The sequence below is a fragment of the Camelus ferus genome, chromosome 3 (genome assembly GCF_009834535.1).
Source record: "Camelus ferus isolate YT-003-E chromosome 3, BCGSAC_Cfer_1.0, whole genome shotgun sequence".
In the NCBI taxonomy this organism is placed as follows: Eukaryota; Metazoa; Chordata; class Mammalia; order Artiodactyla; family Camelidae; genus Camelus; species Camelus ferus.
The window spans coordinates 50538538-50562397 of NC_045698.1; the positions used below are offsets into that span (position 1 = coordinate 50538538).

Here is a 23860-nt window from a genome sequence, read left to right on the forward strand (position 1 = left end):
CCCCTCAACCTCAAGATGCCTCTTTTTTTTTTTTCTCAAAGTGATGTCAAGGGGGAGGGAAGGCTGAGTTAGGAGAGGGTCTGGAGCTGCCCGAGACCGTTCCAGAGGAGCCCACCTCAGAGAGCACAAAAGCGCTGGGTGTGCTCCGCCGGGCTCTGACGGGCAGAGCATCAGGATGGCAGTGGACGGAGCACTGGGAGAGGAGACAGGGAACCAGGGATTTTGAAGAGCAGACCTAGGGCTGTTCCTTCCACCTCCATCCCCACTCCCAATGGATGCCACTTTGCGCATGTTCCAAGAAAAAGCAGTGTTGTTGACTCTGGATACAGGTGGACTGGTAAAGTGAGAAACTTGGTTTGAGCATTTAACAGTGATGACAGTAGTTGATGTCACTGCTGTTACAACTGATGCCCACTGCACTTTCTATGGAACTGCACAGGAAGTGAAGTGGGTTGTTAGACGTGCCAGGCTACCTTTGTTGCAAGAGCTCTTGTCCACAGATGAAACTCTGCCCCACTCCTTGACGATGAGCTGTCATCTGATTTTCCCACTGTTACCACACAACCTGTACTCCCTTCGGCTGCCCTGCTGAGGGACAGCTGTACAACATCCGGGACCGTCTCCCTGTTCCAGAAGTTGAGACTTATGGAACGGTGCGGAGGGGAGGAGGGGAGACCTTGAGGGCTGAGGGATGGGACAGGAGACAAAGCACAGAGGTGCATCTTGAAGTGCACGTGCAACTTTCTCATCTTTCTTGTCCTCTCTGGCTGCATTTCTCAGCTTTCTCCCCCCTCCTCCAACACCTGCCTTCAAACTCTCTTAATCTGGAAAACTGGCTCCAATTAATCCTGTCATTGAATAATCTCTTCTCTTCCCACTGGCTTTTCTGCTCTTTGTCCTATTGTTAGTTTGTCTTTTCTTCAGAGATTCTCCAGACTTTTCTCCAATGTTAAATGTGTTTTCTGTTAGACTGTAGACTGTGAGGGGCACGGAGTCCCTTCTTCCACCTCATCTCATCCCTTCTCTCCACCCTTGATATGTACTGTGACAACTTAACCGCTAGTTAGAGACTTTGCCACTTACTAGAAGAAACACATTCTGTTGTTGTTGTATTTATTGGTCTTAATTATAAGCCACTTGGAAGGCATTTTAGGACTCTGCATGTCCATAATTCTCTGCCAGCATTTTGCACCTAGTGGACCTGTCATAAGAATAAATTTCCATCCTCACTTAGCTTCATAAATGTGGATATTTTCTGCACAAATGCTAGCAGGGCTCTCATGTCTGGAGTAGAAACAATGACTTAATTCTGAAAGTGTATTCGAATCCTCTAAGGAACCTGTGCTGACACACAATTTGGCTATCTCCTCTGATCTGCAGGAGACCAGGCTGCACAGGGGTTTACGTATAGTACCATGGCACAGTCGCCAGCCAGAAAAGAAATGCCGGAAGGAGATCAGTTATTAATTGAAGTCTGAAGCAGAAGAATGTGAATTGTATTTAAGGTGGTTGCTCTCCTGGCTGCTGTATAAAGTTTTTTGAGCTTTGGACCAAAGAGTTTTAATTTCTGAAGACTTTGGTGTCTTTCATTGTGTTTCTCAGAACATCCATTTTTCTCAACTTGGGATCTTGTCCTTTCTGTGAGCATGTTAGAACAAAAAGTGCACAACAAGCCAAAACCAAAATGTTTTCAGCTTTGTTGCCCAAGTGGGGTAAATTCTTTCCCACAAGAGCGCCGTTCCCAGGGTATTTTCTACACTTTCCAAGTAGTTTACAAAATCGTGGTTTGTATACATTCTCCTCAGCCTGCAAACACGACTTTAGCTTCACCCACTGTTGCCAACTCAACTCCCTTCCCACATCGGCCATTCCATTTCCTCCTACTGCTCCCTGTATTGTTGACCTTAAAGAATAAAAATATGTTTGCCTTTATATAATAGGGTACCTCCGAAAGTTCAGTAAAAACTAAACCAAAGCCAAGAGTTGGATTGAAATACAAACCAGCTCTGTCATCTACTAGCCTGGGATCTTGAGCAAAGCACTTACTGCATCTTAGTTTTAGTTAAGTGGATGTAATAACACTGGCCCTCTATCTGATGGAGCTGTGACAGTCATATGAGCTAACTGAAGTGGTAGCACTTGATATATAAATACAGATGACTTCTGTGAAACCAAAGAGCGCAACATATTTGGTAGAAGTCCTGTTCTTTGATGCTGGCGTCCTCCAGTCTCCCACAAACCCTAAATGTGCGAGTGGACACTGGTTTTCATGTCCTGCTTAAAAGCCAGAGAAGCTCCCTGTTCATTAAAACTAGCCTGAACTGCTTTTGTCCAAAATTAACTTGGACTGTATTCTCTCTCCTTGACTGTATTGCCAACATACCTCCATTTGCATAGTATGATCCATCTGAGAGCTGAATTTCTGGCACTCTTTAAAAATCGACTGTCCTGAATCGTGTGTTAATTCACAGTCACTAACAAACAGCATATGCTTGCATTAATAGGACCCTTCTGTTCTATGTCCTCGCCTTTAATTGAGTCTGTTTTATTACACTTCTCTTCTAAATGTTTAGGTTGAGGTTTAACGCCGGCTCCTTTGTGTATCCCTGCGACAGTGGGACGCCTTCGTGTTGTTCCCCTTGAATTACACAAACCTGTCTTTCTGGAAATCGGCGCATCAGGGTGACTTTCTGGTGCTGTGCCACGTGCAGTTTCCACCTCCAACATCTGAAGTCACAAAATGAGTTGGCTGCTCTTTGTTGGCTTCCTTTTTCTTCCCCCGTACCGTGCTCTTCTTCATCCTGTTCGTTCTGTTGCCAAATTGTGTGCTTGCAAAGCACACCCGTGTTTTTCTTCTCCTTAAGACTTGTCAGGTTTCGTATCGCATAGGCTCGCCTTCTCTTCTTCCTCCAGGTTAGGTCCCCTTCTGTTCGTTCCCTTTCATTTACCTCTTCCCCCCATTCTCTCTCAGTAGCTGACCATACCCAAGCTAGATGGGCAATTAGACCTTCCAACAGAATATCGTGCCCTTGGTTGTCTTCCTCTCTGCTGTCTTTGAACTTGTGTGTGTGGGTTTTACACAGTAAAGCTGACTGAATAGTTATCATAAATTTTCAATGTCTGTGATCATTTTCCAGAAGTTTAAATGGGTCATAGGTGCATGAGAGGCATGTTTCTTCAGTGGATTTGGCATTAAGATTTATTCCCTGTCATGTTTTAAATTTTTTTCTGTAACTGTATATTAAAACACACTTAATCCTTTGTTACTTCTGATCTAGATAATTAAATCTATACATGTCAATGGTGTGGAGCCATGGGAAAATGTCTAAGAGTCAAAAAAGTTAAGAAACAACAAATTTCTTCTGTGTAGACATAGTAAACAAACTTTTGGTTACCAGGGGGAAAGAGGTTGGGAAGGGATAAATTGGGAGTTCAAGATTTGCTAATATTAACTATTGTATATAGAATAGGTAAACGACAAGCTTCTTCTGTATAGCACAGGGAACTATATTCACTATCTTGTAGAAACCTATAATGGAAAAGAATATGAAAACGAATATATCTATGTATATTATGACTGAAACATTATGCTGGACACCAGAAATTGACACAACATCGTAAACTGACTATACTACAATAATAATAATTTTTAAAAAGTTAAGGGAACACCCCCAAAGCCCTCCTTTTGGAAACAAATGCTCTAACATGTTAGTATTTCCTTTTAGGCTTTTTTCTTTTTGATTATAGTGCATATAGTAACATCTTATATAATCATTATAGCAGTATATACACACAAATACATATATACACTATGTGTACGTGTGTGTGGAATTAAAATTGTGGTGCTTTTTAAAACTTATATGGCTTCAAATACATTCAATTTGCAAGTTACCTGGGAGATAGATGCTACAGCTGCAGAGTGAGGGGAAGATTGAGTGTAATCAATTATCCGTGAAAGACGAGCTGATGATCTGTTGTCTTTATCATTCATGTCTCTAAGTTTTTTTAATCTTATAACTTATTTAATAATTGATTATATTTGAATATAGCTTAAATAATTTGAAATATCTGTGACTTTAAAATATTAAAAAAAAATACTACACCAGCTTCATGAGGGTAGGTGGAATTACTCTCTTTGTACAGCTGAGGCAACTGAGTGTCGAGTTAGCTCTTTGGTAACCGGGTGTGACAGTGTTACAGGCGCCCAAAGCCACTGCTCTTTCCTGTCAGCCGCACCCCTTTTTAAATCATGCTTCTTTGTCAGCGTAGGCAGAAATTCACTCTTTGCAGGAGAAGAAGAGTGGAATGGAGGAGGGTGCCTCAGATGAGAAAAAGAGGTAGATTTTCTCAAATGTGTTCTCAGCATTTATTGGCCACATGACTTGGCTTATGATGTGATGTATCTTGTAAGTAGCGTCGTTTAGTTTTGTGTGTTTTTATTTTGGCCTTGTACGTCTTGCATTCCTGATGCAGTCTAACGTCACAGTGCTGAATGTTATCTTGATTTTTTTTTCCTTTGTTGGACTACTTTTGAGGTTTGTGCATTTCTGAGAAATAAGCCTATAATTTTACTGTCTGTACTTTCTCAAGAGAATAGCATTAATTGACATGGTTTCCAGCAGGAAAAAGAAAGCCACGTTGATTTATCTGCATTAGTGAGAGATCAGTAACACCATTAACAACACCCTCAGGAGGGCCTGACCACCACCAGCCCAGTCATCGAACATTTTTATGCAGGGAAGCAGCGGCACTCCAGTAAAGCAGAAAGATCAGAACTGGGGAATCAGAGTGGTTTCAGATACCAGTTCTGCCACTGAACTTTCATGAGGATCGTTAGAATTACCTAAACCTAAATGACCCAGCCTCTGTGGGTTTGTTTCCCACCAGCATAGTAGAGATTCAAATCCGTATCTTAAAGGGGGATAAACGATAATGTATGTAGAGTATCTGGCACATGGCAACTGCTCATTATATGTTAATCCCTTCTGTCTGCTACTTTTCACACGTGTATCACGAAGGGCTCATACGGATGAGAGAAATAGAACCCATGCACTTGAAACATGGGAAAAAGCTCTGCTCACAACCAACAGGCTGTTTTGTTTTCTTGCACTTACTTTTGAACCATTTGTGATTTATTGTTTTTCTCCTAATGGTCAAGGAAACCTTAGGCCAAGCCTCCCCATTCTAAGTCTTCTAAGACACCTAGCTTTGTGGAGATACCCTCTCATATTCTGGGTTATTTGGAGTCGTTTTTTGAGAGGATAGGGGCAGTGACTTGTTACTCCTTGAGAGCAGCCCAAGGAACTGTCATTACATAACCTGCTAAGTCTGTTTAATAGTTGCAAACTATCATCGTTCCCACGGGGTATTTAAGTTTAGGTAATCATCTATGTCCTTAAAATATTCATTAGATGTAGAAAACAGGGAGGAATCATTTTAGGGCTGGTTCTTAAAAATTTGGAGCATTTTTGCACTGACCATCTTAAGCATAAAAAGTTCACATTCAATTGAGATGAGTTTAATTCCTTTCCCTCCCTTTAAAATTAGTAGAAGCTTATCCAGACTAAAGATTTTACAATTCCTTCTGTAATTTTAACTGTTGGGGTTAAAAATTCTTAAATTGGTCTTGGAAACTTGATACTCCATTCTTCCTCACTGAGATCTGTGTGGGGGTGACGAAGTGTGTAGGAGAAGGCAGTGAACAAATGGAATTTTCCCTGTGCCTACTTAGTAGCAAAAGAGGTGTTTTTTCCCCCCAAATGTTTTTGCAATTATAATTAAGAAATCCCAAATCTAAGAATCATTGCTTTTAATTCTTCTCCCAATTTGAGCAAAGTCCTAGATAGGCCCTTCCCTCCCCTCCAAGACTACAGGTTGGTCCACCTCTGTATGTGGAACTTAACATCTTCATGGTCTGCTTTGAGTTTCTAGATTACTTAAAAACAAAAACAAAACAATCTTGTTCAAGTTTGCACAGTGGACCAAAAGTAATTTTACTCCCATGTGCAAGTTTTAGAAATGAGATCCTGTTCTAAAAAGGTGTCCTGGGTTTTGAGATCTAGGCTTGCTAGAAACAGGTGGCATCTTAGGTGCTCAAGTTTGATCACATTCTTGGGGGAAAAAAAGTTTGGGACCTTTTGTATCAAAGTAGGATCAAAGAACTCTTTTTCATATGTCGATCTTAAAGCTATGTACATTTAAAAACATAGTTGCAGGAAGGGATCAACTTTCCCAAAGCCTCAAATGTTTCTCATTTTTCTGAGTAATTCTAACAAAGAAACTAACTGTTCTGGGCCTTACTGGAAACATGACATCAGTAGCCAGAGACTCTAACTCTTGTAAGGAAATGTGTAGTTTGTTGGTTACCCTTCTTTGCCTTCCTAGGAAATTCGTCTAATGCTGAACTTGAAGATTTAGGGCTTTGTCTGATTAGAGGAGGTGGCCACAGTCCTTTTCAGCCATGTGTAACCTGAATATCCCCTAAAGTTGTGTGTTGATTTTTAACAGAGTTCTTAGAAATGTATGATGGAGGAGAAGTTCCAGGAAAGGTGTGGAGGGCAGGCTTCAAATACAGTTCACCTTCCCTGGGGATCTGGACAGTGTGGCTGTTACCATCAGGGCTTGGACTGGTAGGACCAGACTTGTGGAGGACATAGCATCTCTGCCCTTCAGTAAGCGCAAGGCTGAGCACACCAGTTAGCAGACTTTACTGCACACCTACCGTTCACCTGGCACTTGGTAGGGATGTGGAGATGGATGAGATGTGAGCCCCTGCACTCTGCGTCTCATAATTGTCACGGCTTCATGTAACCTTCGGTGTTCTAACAGATGGGGTGGCCATATCTATTATTGACTCAGATTCTTTTGGGTGCCTGGGAATATGTATCAGGTTGCTAGTAACTTCAACCCCAGGTCTGCCTATTTTTCAAAAGAAAATTCAGTTTAGGGAAGTCTGATCATGTGGTCCTTTTAAAGCATAAGATTAAATAGCTGTGAAATACTTCAGGGAGCTGGTATGAAGCCAAAATATATCACGGGTCAGTTGACTCAGTATCAGCTTACTGGAAATCTTGGACTTGGGGTTCTCTCATTTTTAATTCCCGCCCTTGTACCCTGCCCCAGTTTTAGGGTCTCAGAATCAATTCACTTCCTTGGGGTATACATCCTATATCAGATATCCTATATCTGCTAGCCATCCTATATGTTCTGAGAGTCTGGAGATAGCCAGACTCCCAGGTGTACTGGGAGGTGTACTCTCCCAGGTAAAGGGCAGTCTGAACTCTCCCAGGATGGTTCAGTACATGTTTGAATTGAATGACATACCTGAGGATATTCAGGATTCCTTACAGCAGTTTTAAGTCACACCGAATAACAATGTGTACATAAAATGCTCAGCTGTGGTATGTTTCTATGAACTGATGACTCCTATCATATTCTTAATCCACTTGTCCTTTAATTTTTATAAAATGGAGATTCCCAACCCTGGTTTTGTGATTCCTGCCCACCCTCCTTCCAGGATATCCCCATTTACCTAAGCATCCTGTAATTATGCCAAAGTTTTAATTGTTTAAGTTTAATGAAAACTTCATGTGGGACTTTGTGTGTCATACTTGTCACTTGTGTCCAGTCCCTAGGAGAGACTGGCACAAAGCAGCCCCTCTAATATTTGTTGAACGAATGGATATATTTTAATACAAAGGAGATGGTGGCCTTGGTGTGAGTGTGTGAAGGGAGCAAGTAGAGTGGCCCAGGGGACCAAGCGACCATACCAACTCCTTAATGTACAAGGTTGGTCTCGGGCTATTTTTACAGTGGATTTCTTGGATGTTCTTTGAGAAATGAACTCCCTAAGGTTCCTCCTGTCTCTAATTTTATAATTCTATTTCAAAACCTTTCCTACCAACTCATTCTGTTGCTTAAACCTCTGAATAAGCCCTGTGTTGTGATTTCCCTAGAATGTTCTTGCCTGACCGTCTTTAGCCAACGTCAGCTGACATTACAAAGGGAATTCGTGCGTTGCTCAGACTTTAGGAAGTTGTTCCCCACAATGTTCTCCTATTTCTTAAGTTTCAAGGCAGCAAGTAAAGATGGACTTTAGAAGAAGTCTCAGTTAATCAGTCTGCTTTAAAATAAAAGCAATTCCAAAGGCAGTCTTAAGCGATCTTCCGTTGGGTTTACTGGTGGTGAGCGCCTTTCGTGGCTCACTCAGATGTAGCAGTAGTGTGGCTCTGGGCAAAGAGTGGGGATTGAGGTGCTGAGGGACCTCAGACTCAGCCTTGGCTCTGCTGTTGACCCAGCGAGTAACCAGAGGTGGTCCCTTTCCTTTGCATGACTCCATCTCCTGGTTTGTAAGACAGAGATAATGCCTGTCTTTCGGGGAGATTATGAAAACCACACAATAACATGGAAAAGTGCTTTATAGAGGGCAGAGTCAGGCTTAAGCGAGTTGTTTTTTCTGCTGCATGATGGCTCTTTAAATGGCAGGATTCTCATCCAAGCCAGTGGCTCTTATCAGAAGTTGCTACTTAGTAAATGTTGACTAATGCAGAAATATTTGCAGGCCACCCCTCTGGCCCAGAGGGATCTGCTTTTGTGGTGATGGAGACATTATCTCCCTTGTAATCTTGCCATATGCTTTGACGATAGGTCAGGAAGGAAGGAAGGTGAGGTTGAAGTGTGTGTGGTTGGATGGGCAGTGGCCAGGTATGTGGTCAGGAGGGAAGGAAGAGATGTATTAAAAGAAGGTGTATGAGGACAGAAAGTTTTTGTTTTGCTCACTGCCCTGTCCCTGGTGCTTTGACTCATGCCTTGTCCATAGAATCTATGAATTGAACATTAGCCAAGTGAAGTCTATGGAATGGTACTGTATTTGCTCCATCGGTGACTACACTCTTATTTTACTCAGGGTCAGTAGGCAAATGAAACTACCCCACATAGATAGTTTAAAGCCTGTTTATTAACATACCCTGATAAAAGATTATTGGTTCATCAGATATTTTTATGGAGCATACAGCCTGTGCAGGGGAGCTTGCTGGACACCATGAGGACACACATATGTCTTCTAGGAATTTACTAGTAAACTGAGCAGTATAGGAAGCACCAGGAGAAAGGACTGTAAACAGGAATCAGGGGAGACTTTGTGAAGGAAGTGGCTTTTGAGTTGAGCCTCAAAGATGGTCAGAATTCCATCAGCCATGGCCGATATGTTACAGTTGCAATTTAAAGCTTTGTGGGGTGTGTGTGTGTGTTTTAATTCAAATGTTAAATCAGATCTTCTCTTTGGACAGGGTGATGTCAGAGTTTGATACTCCTCAGTGGCTCTGGGTTGCCAGAATCTTGCATGGCTTATAGAGGCCTGGGGACCAGTGCTGCTGGCACGTCTGCCTCTTCCTGGGTGGGCTGGCTGAGGCTGGAAGGAAGCAGCAGCCAAGAGGGAAGGGTGCAGTGAGAATGCCTTCTTTTGAATGTGAGCCCAACATTCACACTGACAAGTTGGGGAGGGTAGAATGAGCAAGTGGACTCCACTGGGAGTTTTGTATTGCTTTCAGGCTTTTAACATGTCTGAAGATACCATAAAAATGGGAGGTTGTCTTTAGACTGAAATTCCAATGAGAAATTGGTAGTCATGGGGTGTCCTGGAGATTAACTGTTAGGAACAGTGGAGATGGAGGATTAGGCGATGCTATGTGGGCATGCCAGGTATGTCCTAAGAAAACCCAAGATGAGAAAATCATAACCTATGAAGTATATTCACTGTGGGATGACTGTTAGGTCACTTAGTGAAGATTCACTAAAAGGTAATTGTTTGGCAAATATTTGAGTGCACTCTGTGCAGGGAACCACGCTAGACGTGAAGGAGACATAAAGATTAAGCAACAGACTTGTTTCCTCTAAAAAATCCCCAGTTTGGAGAGGGAGATGTGACCCAGTTACAGTGGGGGCCACCATGACGAGTGATGTGCTAAAACGTGGACCAATGTGCTGAGGGGAGGGGATGGATTCTGACTTCGAGATCCACAGAATTTTGCTTGAGGGGATGCAGAAATGTCACACACAGCTGGGAGAATGGCTTTCCAGGCAGAGAGATGGTGGAGAACAGAAGAACTCAAACTTGAAAGGGAGGGGTGTGAGCCTGGGATGTGGTGCCACAGGGAAATGGAGGCTTCAGATAGTGGAGGAGAGGGAGTATGTTCTATTTTAGAACTTTGTTCTGTAGGAAATGGGGGCTCCATGAAAGCTTTGGAGAGACTACTGTCAGCAGGACTCTGTGTTAGGAAGATGCTTCTGGTGACAGTGAGGAGAATGGCTGGAGGAGGAGTGGTGACTAGGGGGCCGTTTGAGGGCTGTTGCAAGAATTCAAGGGGAGATATGTCAAAGGCCTGGACTCTTGGAGTGGACGTGTAGAGGAGAGTTGTTTGACAGCTTTGGTACTTGTCCTAAATCTGAGTCCTCTCTTCTAAAGTTGAGATCAGATTCAACTTGTTAAGAAAAAGAAGATGATTTTGACAAATACAAATCTTGGTTGACCCCTGTTGGTGGTCTGGGATGCCATCTCTCTGTTCTAAGGAATAAAGCCACAAGGCAAACTTGGGAGTCGTAGGATGGGGGTATGCGGAAAAGGACAGGGTATGGGAACTCCTGCTCCTTTGGCCCTCCTTTTGTTGAAGACCAGCCTGTCCCAGCACTCTTCCGGCCTCTGCTGCTGGTTCTTTTTCTTCATCATCCATTAACAAAGACATTTCCCCAAGTTCTTCTGGACCTGTTTCCTCCATCCCATCCAAATATTTCTAGCCCTGAGGTTTCTGCTCTTCACCTGGGCAAATGGCCTCTCAGCCCGTTTGCTCAAAGGTAAAGTGGGATAGACTGTGTCCCTGCCATAGAGAGTCATGAGACTTCAATGAAACACTGCATAGGAGACGCTGCCTATGGCCTTGAAGAAAAATAAGTGCTCAATAAATAAGCATCTGGTACGTATTTCCATGCTTATGGTACTGTCATTTTTATATTGATGTAAATGTAATTTTCCCTTTCTTTTGAGTTCTTTGAGGGTTTGGTATTATTTTGACTGATTGCTTGATTGGTTGGTCGGTTGGTTGGTGGGGGGAGGTAATTAGGTTTTTTTGATTTTGGAAGAGGTACTGGGACTGAACCCATGACCTTGTGGGTGCTAGGCATGCGCTCTACCACTTGAGCTATACCCTCCCCTGGTCTTATTTTTAGGTCTGAAGCATTTAGCATGGTCCTTGCCCAGTAAGAGTTTAGATTGAGATCTTAATTCCTTTTGTCTGCCAAATTGATATTTTGGATGCCTCACCAGTAGGCATGAGATGGGCCTTTCTTAGGGATGGAGGGGTGACCTTCACATCCTTATCTCTTCTGCTTGGGACCAGGGTTCTCCTTTAGGAAACGCTGACTGGGGACTGACATGCCTGCCTCATGTGATCAGAGCCTTGCTGTTCGCACACATTGTCTTCATTAGACGAGTAGTCTGCCAAATGAGAAACCAAATTTGTTTTATGACCATCAGAAATAAAGTTCAGGACTGTAGAGGGAAAAGGGGTCCTTTTTATGAGCAAGGAGTATTGTCATGTAAATAGACAGCGAAGAGTTGGCTGGTGTGATCCTTGGCTGCTGTGGGGTACTTGAGGCCGCGGGCGGAGGAAGTGCAGTCAGGAAATGGGGAGGCCCCGCGTTCTCTACAGAAAGGCAGGGCTGAAGTGTGGCAGTTTATAAATCAGGCTTGTGTTGGAGTAAAAAGTGTGGGCTTGAAAACTCTGCTCACTAGCTGTTTTCATGGCTTTTTTCTTTTGGATACCTGTGGACCAGGAAAGTTAGCCTTGTAAAGGCCAGGAAATAAGCAAGGGATGAATTTTAGTGACTTTGTCATCTGTAAAATAGGATTTGGGTTGGGTGAGACGCCTTCATTCCCTCGAGGAATGGGAAAGCACGGGTACTTATAGATTCTTCGTTCAACCCCAGAATTTCTGGGCTGGTCCAAGCAGAGCCATTGGACCAGTTCTGCAGGCTTGTTGAGGAAAATTGTTGCCATAGATTATGCTCTAATTAGTTTGAGTCTGTCTAAATCCTATGGCATCATGTCTATGAAATCTGATCGCAGGGGAAGTGGGTACAGCTCAGTGGTAGAGTGCCTGCTCACATGCACAAGGTCGTGAGTTCAACCCCCAGTACCTCCATTAAAAGAGACAGACAGACAGACAGACGAATCTAGTTACCTCCCCTACAAATTTGTTTAAATCTGATTGCTATTCTCCTATTATTTAATGTCATCGTATACTCCAATATTGCATTTTTTTTTTTTGCTAGAAATAGTATAACATTGTCAAATAGAAAGGCAAATCTCTTCCTGTGCTGGGTGTCTCAACACCCCGATCTCTCAGTGCTTGGTGTTGAGCTGTCTATGAGTTTTTCCTAGCTGATTGTCTCACTATTTGATGGACACAGCCTTTATAAGTGATGTGATGTTATCCTCTATTTCTAGCTATTGTGGACGATGAAAGACTCTCTGCAGAGGAGATGGATGAGAGGAGGCGGCAGAATATTGCTTATGAATATTTGTGCCACCTGGAGGAGGCCAAAAGGTAAGACTCAGACTTAGCCTATTTGTGTACCTTCTCTTGGAGATGAGATTTGGGGTTTTATATTGTTAATAACTCGTGTGCAGTCTTGTTGAGAGTAAGGGAGAAGAACCACCTGTACTTTGTAAATGGCAGAATTGAGAAAACGTTGCTACCACAGCCAAGGTCAAAGCACTAAGGAGGCAGCTGTTCCTTTTTCTTCCCCCAGCCTCCCAGGAAATCTCGAGGCAAACGGCAGATTATTTCAAAATTTCTCATCTCACTGGCTTGGATGTGGGGGAGCAGCAGCGACTTAAACACAACTTCCTTTTCCTCCTGAGCTTCCTCATATCTTTCTCCCAATCCTCCCCCAATGATTATAATTATTACTATTATTTTAAGTTAATATACAATTATATATTCCTAAATGCTCAGTAGAAAAATAGCTTTTTGGACTGACGTCCATCGTTCACTAAGCTGGAGAGTGGGTTTATGACAGCAATCTCTTTTTTAACCCATGGGTGTGTGTCCACTTCAGATACTTGTCTCTAAAATCACATTGATCCTTTTAGGTTTTTTATATTACAAGTAAGTTTACATTCTCCAAGGAGAAAGTGAAGGTAAAGAAAGTATTTGCTCTTAGGCCTCTTCGGTATCAGGGAAATCAGAACTTTGCCCTTCGGCGGGTTAGTACTTCAGCACCCTTATGCCATGAGTTAGATTCTGATTTAATGCTTTGTGCTGTGATCAAGCAACAGTACTGTTCCGTGGAGAGGTACATTAGCTCTCTTATCTATACAGAAAGCAAACATTGAGTTAATAGTCATTGGTGTTAATTATCTCCGATTTCTGGTAGTGACCTACAGAGCTAGAAGAATGAGGGTTTTAATCAGTGTTTTTTAGAACATTCAGTGACACATGCACTAATTTGGCCTCAAAATTGCTTAAAAGAGGGTTTTCCAGGGTTGTTTAACATTTTAACAGTGTCTTGTAACTCTAAGCTCTAAAGGCTAAGTTTTAAAGGTTATTTAACATGGCTGTGAAGTCGATAGGTGGCAGGTCACTGAAGATTGACTATCGGTCTAAGATGTTTAAAAACATGCTTTTAGTCAAATTGTTGCTAAAGTTAGTTAAGGGGAGTGATTCATAGACATCCAAAACAAGCATGCTTCCAATGAAAACGTTTAAGCAAAGTTAGTGCAGACTTCCTCCCGACACAGACTTTACGTATTAAGTTTTTTGCCTCCTGGTTTTTAGAAGCGGGGAGCAGCTTCACACAGAGGAGAGGGTGTGAGATGGGGAGTCACTGGGGTGAATTTCCTGATCTCAGCTCCACCACTTGTGAGCTCTGTGACCTTGGACAGGTCATCTAACCTGTAGGAAAACTGCAGTTTTGTCTCCTCTGTAATGGGATGAGAAAGATGTTACCACTACCTGCCCTACTTACTTCATGGCTTTTTAAAAAACAATTTTAAATCAACTACAATAAAAAAGGTACAAGTGTTCTGTAGACTATAATGCTGATCAAGTGTATGGTGATAACCTAAGCATAGGTTTCTTCTGAATGGATGAAAGTTGTATCAAGATAGCTTGGGAGCTTGTCATCTTCTTTGGTGTTGTCAAAATTCTGTAGTTGAATTTTGTTTTAAGAGAGTCAACATGACACAACATTGTAAACTGACTATACTTTAATAAAATATGTATATACAAATAAAAAAAAATTTAAAAAGGAATAATAGAAACTTGTCACAGAATTTTGAAGGAAAAACAAAAACAAAGAGTCAGCATAACAATTAACCCATGCTCTTGGAAGAAAGCTTCCTTAGGAATCTCAGGAATAGTTTCATTGAAAGAATAGACTGCAAAATAGACAGTTGTTTTTTTTTCTCTTAGATGGTTTTCATAAATTTATTTTCCAAGAAGAGATTAGATATAATATGTATTTATGAAACTTTTATTAAGATCTGAACATTTCTTGTGACTTTCAGGGAAGCTGATTTTTGGTCATAGAGTATGTAAAAAATTTATGGCTGTTAATAGAGATGTGTGCTGTGATTTCAGAAAGCATAGTATACAGAATTCTGATGGTCCCGAGCTCAAGAAATAAATGAAGGGGTGAATCAGTCTCTGTTCAAAAAGTTACTGATTTGAGAGGGTATATTGCCTGATTGTTTTACAGTGTTAATGCCTTAGGAATTCATCATATTGGGTTTGCCTATAGTGCATGCATGTGCATGTGTTCATGTGAGTGTAGTTTCTCTAGAATATTGAGTTTCTATTAAATGGTACACTTAGAATGTGTAAGTTTAGCTGGGAACTATTTCTTGTTTGTTTCAGTTGAACTGATTTTAGTGCATTTTAGCCAGAAACATCTTGGGTTCTGTCTTTGTGCCTCTAATTTTTTACTTCCAGAGGTGAGAATTGGAAGGATATCTAGCTTATATGTCCTGTAACTCAGAATTTTAAAAAATTCAGAATTGTTGTAGTCTAGCATACCTTTAATTTTGGTTTTCTTAATTTTAAAATGCTGTGATCATTTGTCTCAGACCATTTAAAAGTTCCTTTATTCAGAGGGGGATATCACTACCAATGTTATAGAAATTTAAAAGATGTTGAGGAAATGCTGTGAACAATTGTACACCAGCAAATTAGATAACCTAAAGGAAATCTACAGTTTCCTAGAAAGACATAAACTACTAAGACTGACTCAGGAAGAAATAAAATCCGAATAGACTCACAAGTAAAAAGATTGTTACTCGAAACCCTTCTCACTCTTCCAAAAAATATAAGAGGAGGGAACACTTCCTAACTCTTTCTTTTGAGACCAATATTGCTCTGATACCAAAACCAGACAAAGACACCTTAAGAAAACCATAGACCAAAATCCCTTATGAATATAAATACAAAAATCTTCAATGAAACACAAGCAAACTGAGTCCAGCAACATATAAAAAGGACTGTATACCACCAAGTGGGATTTATCCCTGGGATGCAAGCTTAATTTAACCTAAAAATCATCCCATTAAGACAATTCAATGGGGGAAAAACCCAGTCTTTTCAATAAGTGTTGCTGAGACAACTGGATATACACATGCATGAAAATGACTTTGGATCCCTACCTCACACCGTATTTTTAAAAATCTTAAAATGGTTTGTTACTCTAAATGTGAGAACCACAACTATAAATCTCTTAGAAGAAAATACAGGAGTATATCTTTGTGACCTTGGGTTAGGCAATGGTTTCTGAGACACAAAAAGCAAAAGCAAAAAAAGAAAAACAGATAAATTAGACATCATACAAATTAAACCGTTTTTGATTCAAGGGGATACCATCAAGAAATTGAAAAGACAACCCACGGAATTGGAGAAAATATTTGCAAATCATATATTTGATAAGAGACTTGTATCCAGAATATATAAAAAACTCTTACAACTCAGCATAAAAAGTAAATAATTTAAACTTTTAAAAACTTTGATTAAAAAATGGACAAAGTTTCTGAATAGACATTTTTCCAAATTAGTTATACAAATGGACCATAAGAACAGGGCAGGATGCTTAATGTCAGTCATTAGGGAAATGCAAATTAAAACCAAAATGAGATACCATTTCATACTAGGATAGCTATAATCAAAAAGACTGATAATAACAAGTGTTTGCAAGGATGTAGAGAAACTGGAATCCTTATACATTGCTGTTTGGATTATAAAATGGTGAAGCTACTTTGTAGCATAGTCTGGAAACTCCTCAGAAAGTTAAATACAGAGTTACCATATGATCCAGTAGTCCCACCTCTAGGTATATCCCCAGGAAAATTGAAACTTATGACTACACAAAAACCTGCACACAGGTTTTGTGTACTAAAGCATTATTCATTAGAGCAAAAAATGGGAACAACTCAAATGTCCATCAACTGATGAATGGATAAACAGTGTGTAATATTCCCATATAAAGAAATACACATTATTCAGCTGTAAAAAATATTAGCAAATCCGACTCGACAATGTGTAAAAAGAAGTTTATAATCACAACCAAGTGGGGTTTACCCCATATATGCAAAGCTGGCACAACATTTGAAAATCATCATATCAACAGTCTAAATAAGAAAGACCATATGATTATATCAACAGATGCAAAAAAGACATTTGACAAAATCCAACATGTTAAAAATTCTTAGGAAACTAGGAATGTAGGGGAACATCTTCAACTTGAGAAAGACTGTTTACAAAAACCATATAGCTGACCTCATACTTAGTGGTAAACTTGAAGCTTTCCCACTAAAATCAGGTACAAGGCAAAGATAGTTCCCCTCACCACTCCTTTTCAATGTTGTGGTGGAAGTTCTAGCTAATGCACTAAAACAAGAAAAGGAAATAAAAGGCATACAGATTGGAAATAGAGATAAAAACTATCTTTGTTTGCAGATGACTTGATTGACAATGTAGAAAACCTGAAAGAATTAAAAAAAGAAGAAGAAGAAAAAAGCCTGGACCTAATAAGCAGTTACAGCAAGCTTCCAAGATACAAGGTTCACATACAAGTCAGTTGCTTTCCTATAAACTGGCAATGGACAAGTGACATTTAAAATTAAAACACAACATCATTTACATTAGTAGCCTCCAAAATGACATACTTAGGTATAAATTTAATAAAATATATACAAGGTCTATATGAGGATAACTATAAAATTTTGTTGAATGAAATTAAAGAAGACTAAATAAACAGAGATATACCATATTGATGGCTAGGAAGACAGTATTGTCAAGATTGTTCTTCCCAACTTGATCTATAGATTCAATGCAATCCAAATCCAAATCCCAGAAAGTTATTTTGTGGATATCAACAATGTGATTCAAAAGTTAATATGGAAGGGGGAGGGTGTAGCTCAGTGGTAGAGCACATGCTTAGCATGCACTAGATCCTGGGTTCAATCCCCAGTACCTCCATTAAAAAAAAACAAAAAAACTAATAATAAATAAGTAAATAGACCTAATGATCTCTCCAAAAATAAATAAAATTAAAAATTAAAAAAAAAAGACTTGTTAAGAGTCAGTTTAAAAAAAAAAAGTTAATATGGAGAAGTGAAAAACCTAGAGTAGCCAACACAATATTGAAGGAGAATAAAGATGGAGGAATGACACTACCCAACTTCAAACTTAATAAAAGTATAGTAATCAAGACAGTGTGGTACTGGTTAAAAAAAAAAAAGGATAAATAGATCAATGGAACAGAATAGAGAGCCCTGAAATAGGCCCCTCTAAGTATAGTCAGTTGATCTTTGACAAAGGAGCAAAGCAATGCAATGGAGCAAAGATGGTCTTTTTAACAAATGCTGCTGGAGCCCCTGCACATCCACATGCAGAAAGTGAATCTGGACACTGACCTTACACCTTTCACAAAAATTGACTCCCATGGATTAAATCTATGTCTGAAATGCAAGACTGTAACACTCTAGAGGATGAAAAAGGAGAAAACCTAGATGAACTTGAGTATGGCAATGGCTTTTAAGATGCAGCACCAATGTCATGATCCATGAAAGAAAGAATCAGTGAGCTGGACTTCATTACACTTTAAAATTTCTACTCTGTGAAAGACAATGTCAAGAGAATGAGAAGACAAGGCACAGACTGGGAGAAAATATTTGCCAAGGCACACTGATAAGGGAATGTTATCCAAGATACATAAAGAGCTCTTAAAACCCAACAAAAAGAAAATAACCCAATTAATAAATGGACCAAAAATCTTAACAGAACCTCACCAAAGAAGATATACAGATGGCAAACAAGCATAGGAAAGAATGCTCCATATTATATGTCATCAGGGAAATGCAAACTAAAACAGTAGCAAGACACCACTACACACCTATCAGAAAGGCCAAAATCTGAACACTCCCAACGCCAAATGTTGGCAAGGATGTGGAGCAACAGGAACTCTCATTTGTTGCTTGTGGAAATGCAAAATGATACAGTCACTTCAGAAGACAGTGTGACAGTTTCTTACAAAACTAAAAATATTCTTTCCATATGATCTAGCAATTGTGCTGTTTCTATGTTACCCAATGGAGTGAAGGCTCTGTCCACACAAAAAGCTATACATGGATGTTTATAGAAAGAAGCATTTTTCATAATAGCCCAAACTTGGAAGCAACCAAGATGTCCTTTAGTAGGTGAATAGATAAATGAACTTTGGTGCATCCAGACAATGGCATATTAGTCAGCACTAAAAAGATATAAACTATCTAGCCATGAAAAGATATGGAGGAATCTTAAATGCATATAGGATGTGGAAAAAAGCTTATCTGAAAAGGCTACGTATTATATGGTTCCAAGTATATGATATTCTGGAGGAGGCAGAACTATGGAGACAGTACAAATATCAGTGGTTGAGGGGAGAAGAATGACTGGAGAGGCATGGAGGATTTTTTAGGGCAGTAAAAATACTCTTTAAGCTACCACAGTGATAGATGCATGTCTTTATACATTTATCCAAACCCACAGAATGTGTAGAAGCAAGAGTGAACTGTGCTGTGACTGTGGACTTTGGGTGACTATGATGTGTTAATGTAGATTCATCAATTAAAATAAATGCTCCATGCTGGTGGGGGATGTGTGAGGGCAGGGGATATATGGGAAATCTTTGTATCTTCCCATCAATTTTGCTGTGAACTTAAAACTACCGTCAAAAAAAAAAAAATCTTAAGAAAACAATGAAGTACTGATACGTACTTATAGCATGGATGGACCTTGAATATCTGCTGAGTGAAAGAAGCTAGACACAAAAGGCCATATGTTTTGTTGTGATTACATTATATGAAAGGACCGGAATAGGCAAATCCAGAGAGACAGACAGTAGATCCGTGGTTGCCTAGGGCTGGTGGGAAGGGAGGCGGCGAGTGATGCTAATGGATATTAGTTTCTTTTTGCAGGGACAAAAATCTTCTAAACTTGATTGTGGTGATGGTTGCACAACTCTCTGAGTGTACTGAAAACCACTGAATTGTACACTTTAAAAGGGCCAATTGTGTGGTATATAAATTATATCTCATTAAAGATGTTAGTAAAGAAAAGTTCCTTTGCTGGGCCTGGCTTAGAGAGGCTCCCAGGAAAGCTGTTAAATACGATTAAATGATATTTAGCAGGAAAAGTGCATATAGAAGATAATCTAAACATATATGAGATGTATAAACACCATTCATTTTACAGGTTTTGTTTTGAGCATCCACAGTGTGCAGACAGGCACAACAGGGCCACTTTGGGAGATGGAGCTCAAGCAACTAATAATTCTGTGCTCAAAACGCTCACTACTATGTAGTTAAAACTTTTTACTCTTGGGTTTAAAATCCTTTTCTTCACTTACATTTGCTGTATTAATGTCTCTGTATGTGTGTGCCTGAGTATCTTCCTGTGTCTAACCTACTATCCTCCTAAATCTCTCTGCTGTGTTCACCTCTCTGTCCCACCCTCAACCTACTGCAGGCTTCCAATGTCACTTGCTAGATTACCCTAGTGGTCTCTAATTGGTTTCCGCACTCCTCTGGTCCCTTTCAGTCCTTCAACAGAGATGAATCTTTTCAAAATTCTGATCTGGTGTGGCCAATGATGTTTAAAACCCACCGGTGGTTTCTCAATGCTCTAAGTTAAAAAGCAAACTCCTTTAGGGACTCATAGGTTCTGCACAGTCCGGTCCTTACAGCCTCAGTGGTCTCATTGTGTGTCCTGTTCCCTTTTGCCCTATTTTTCAGCCACATTGACTCCTTTTCATTTCCAAGTTCCCTCCTACATGGGATGTTTGCAAGTGCTCTTCCCTTTTCCTGTTCTTTATGGAGTGAGGCTCTGCTCTGTCTTCAGATCACAGCTCACTTTTTCAGAGAGTCCTTCTCTGACATCTCCATCTAAGTCAGATCCCCCTATTATAAGGTATCAGTGACATCATATCTCCCCCATATTTGAATGAATTACTTAATGCCCAGCATTGAATTATTATTGTTCCTTGCTAATAGGGATTGATTGCATTCTATTTCCTGTATGTTTTGGTTCTCCTGGAGTTAAAAAGTAGGATATAAATTAGATTCATGGTAGACAGGATTCTAGACGATTTGGCTACTCTGCCAACCTCAAGATAAAATTTGATATTTGTCTCAATGGAAAATTCTCTATTACAATTAGATGGTAAGGTTCGTCATGACGCAATGAGTTATGAAACTAGCAATTCCAGACAACTTAATGACACCACAGTAAACTAGAAGATAGCCAGGAAAGGGCTTAGGGTATATTTCAATGTATGAGTGAATGAAGAGAGGAAGTGGTCGCTTGAGTATTAAGATGACTTAAGGCTGAAATTATTGCTTATGGTTTATAAAATTAGGAAGTCTGCACATATAGACTCCATAATTAATTCTCAAAATACTAATATTAATGGCAATGAAGGGAAAATGAAAAACACTTATTTTTAGTGCTAAAAAAGATAGATAATTGCTTTACAAAGTAGCTCTTCACCTGAGGGGGTGTTTCTCTAAATGGGTTAAAGGGTTTAGATGATGTCATGGAGAGCTAATTATAATTGTGTCTGGAGGCAGAGGCTGTTTGGCATTTTTATTAGTTATTCATGACTGTGTAACAAATGACTCTCAAAGTTAGTGGCTTAAAACAACAGATATTTACGTCACAATTTTTGAGGGTCAGAAATGGGTATAGAGCTTCCTGGGTCCCTTGGCTCTCGGTCACTCACAAAGCTGCAGTCATCTCAAGATTCAGGGCAGATCCGCTTGCAGACCCACTCAGTGATGTTGGCGGGATTCAGTTCTTGACAGACCTTGGGACTGCAGACCTCAGTTCTCCACTGCTGTTGGCCAGTCTTCCCTTGACAGATGGGCCTCCGCGGGGCAGCTCACAGCATGGCGCTGGCTTCCATCAGAGTGTGTGAACAAGCCCCAGAGCACATTACTTCCAAGTAGGAAAGGAAACCAGCCTTTTTGTAACCTGTTCTCAGGAGTGACATCCCCTAGCTGACTGTATTTTATTCATTAGAATCAAGTTACTAAGTCTGTCCTGTGCTCAGGGGAAGAAGATTACACAAAGAGATGAATTCAGGAAGGTGAGGATCACGGGGGCCATCTGAGGAGCTGACTTCTGCAGGATGTGTATGCATCCTTTTGAAATTGACCCTAGAAAGGGTACTTTGAGGGGGAAAAACAGACTTTATAACTGTTGGAAACCACATCAGGAATTAAGTGATGTCTTGGTCTAAATGCTGATGATAACCAAAGTTATTTATGCCTTGATGCTTTTGAATTGTGAGCTATTTTAAACTATTTTAAGCCTTTCATTTCTCTACCATATTAAATAATTCTAAATGGACTTCTAAGTTCTCTTTTCAGGTAGGCCCTGACAGCTAACTTGATGGCTTCTTTGCTGTGCAAGTTTTGCTGAAATGGGGTTGTGCAGGTGAGACTGCTACTCATACAGGCTTTGAAAGGTTTTCTCTGGGGAAGGATATAGCTCAGCGATAGCAAGTGCTTAGCATGCGAGAGTTCCTGGGTTCGATCCCCAGTACCTCCATTAAAAAAAAATAAACCTAATTGCCCCACTCACCCAAAAAAAAGTCTTAAAAATTTTTTGGAAGTTTTTCTCTGATGCCAGATATCACACTGTTTAAATTGCAGGAGTTACTTTTCCAAAAGAATTAATACTGCTGAGTAGATTTCATATTAATCTCTGCAAAATATATTTGAATGATGAAAATAAACCTATTTTAAGAATTTCAGTTCTTTAGTTTTTTAGGACAACTATGCAAAATTGAAAGTGGTAGGTTCTCTTTGGGAACTGAGGATGGATTGAGGAAGGAAACCCAACTGGAGCTGTTAGGAAGGTCAGGGAATGGGAGAGGGAATCTTGGTAAGAAATGGACAGGGAGTTTGCAAATCGCAGTTAAGCAAGTAGTTATGAATGGGGCTGCTATTGTGTTTCCCAAGGAAAGTTCCTGAAATAGAATATTCCTTTTTTAAAATGCATACAAATCGTTTGCTGTGCTTGCTTCTTCGGTCTCACCTCTGAAAATAAACAAAGCGGAAAAGCCTTCCTTTGGTGATGGGCTTGTTTAGAAATACTATCTTCAAAGCATCCTCGACGTGAGCCAAGCTGTTCTTTGTATTAGCGAGTCTGGGACAGTTTTGTATGTGCCCCGGGAAGGAAGCAAAACACGGGTGTGATTCCTTTTGTGTCAGTGCTTACAACTCAGGCACCAAAAGGACGCCTCATTGATTAGATCAAGTCTTAAGCTCTGGCCTTACCTAGTAGTGAGTTAGAGAATCAGGTTTGAAAGGAGAAATGCTTCAAAGGTTTAAGCAAGGGAGAGCCACGAGTGTGGGATTGCTTAACGCTAACTACTTGGGATTCCGTACTCAAGGAAAAGGAAACTTTTGACCCAGGAATGCTTTGGAGAATCCACTGGATTTCCTCTACACATTTGGACTTCACTGTCTTGATTCCGAAGGATGCTCCCTGGCTGTGTTCAAAAACAAAGCTCATAGAAACTTGGACTTGAGAGGGAAACATCTTTCTTGGTAATCAACTTATTAAGAGACATGTTGTTGCTCGTTATAAAATGTTAATGAAATTTTAAGGAATTCTTAATTGCATTTTCAAGCCATAAACAACTTTCGTGTTTCTATGGTAATTCTTCATTTCCTCCTTCCCCCTTGTTCTCTCCCTGGGTCGGCCCTCACCTCTTGCTGCCCAGGGGGACAAGGTGAAGTGCAGGATTGCCTGGTGCAGCCCCTGGTGGGCTGGTGGGGCGGGGGGCGCAGCTGAGTTGAGAACAGGGGCCCTTCTCAGGGTCTGGCTCCTGAGAGGGAGGGCCTGCCTCTGGGGACTGGCCTGATTGGGGCTGCTTTCTAACCAGCTGACCTCGGGGGTCACGTGCAAGGGGCTCAGGACCTTTTTGACAGGAGGCTGGGACTCATCACCCCAAGGCACATCCTGACTGTAGGGAGAGGGAGTAACCTGCCAGAAGAGGGGGTCAGCAGGGGTCGCCTGGGCAAGGGGGTACTCCTAGGATGTCTCCTTGGAATAAGAGGCACCAGCCAGCCCTGCCTAACAGGGTGTGGTGCTTTCGGCTGGAGCCTCAGGGGCTGAGGTTCAGCTTGGTGGTGGCCAGGGATTGTGGAGCTGGAGTGGAAGGGACAGACATTAAGGTTGTAAAGGGAGAAGCCGCAGGGTTCAACGTGGGACTGGATTTAGGGAATAGAGGATGCTGGGAGGTCTAATGCTTTGGGGCAGATCTAGGCTTG

General features: G+C 40.8%; 1 protein-coding gene across 1 annotated transcript in view; it reads left to right on the forward strand.

Moving 5' to 3' along the window:
- The window catches only part of IQGAP2 (IQ motif containing GTPase activating protein 2), a 264022-nt gene that overhangs the window by 31296 nt on the left and 208866 nt on the right, over positions 1–23860 (forward strand). Inside the window, exon 2 of the mRNA XM_006186715.3 lies at positions 12500–12599. Coding sequence (XP_006186777.2) covers positions 12500–12599 — 100 coding nt within the window. The remainder of the gene's footprint in view (positions 1–12499; positions 12600–23860) is intronic.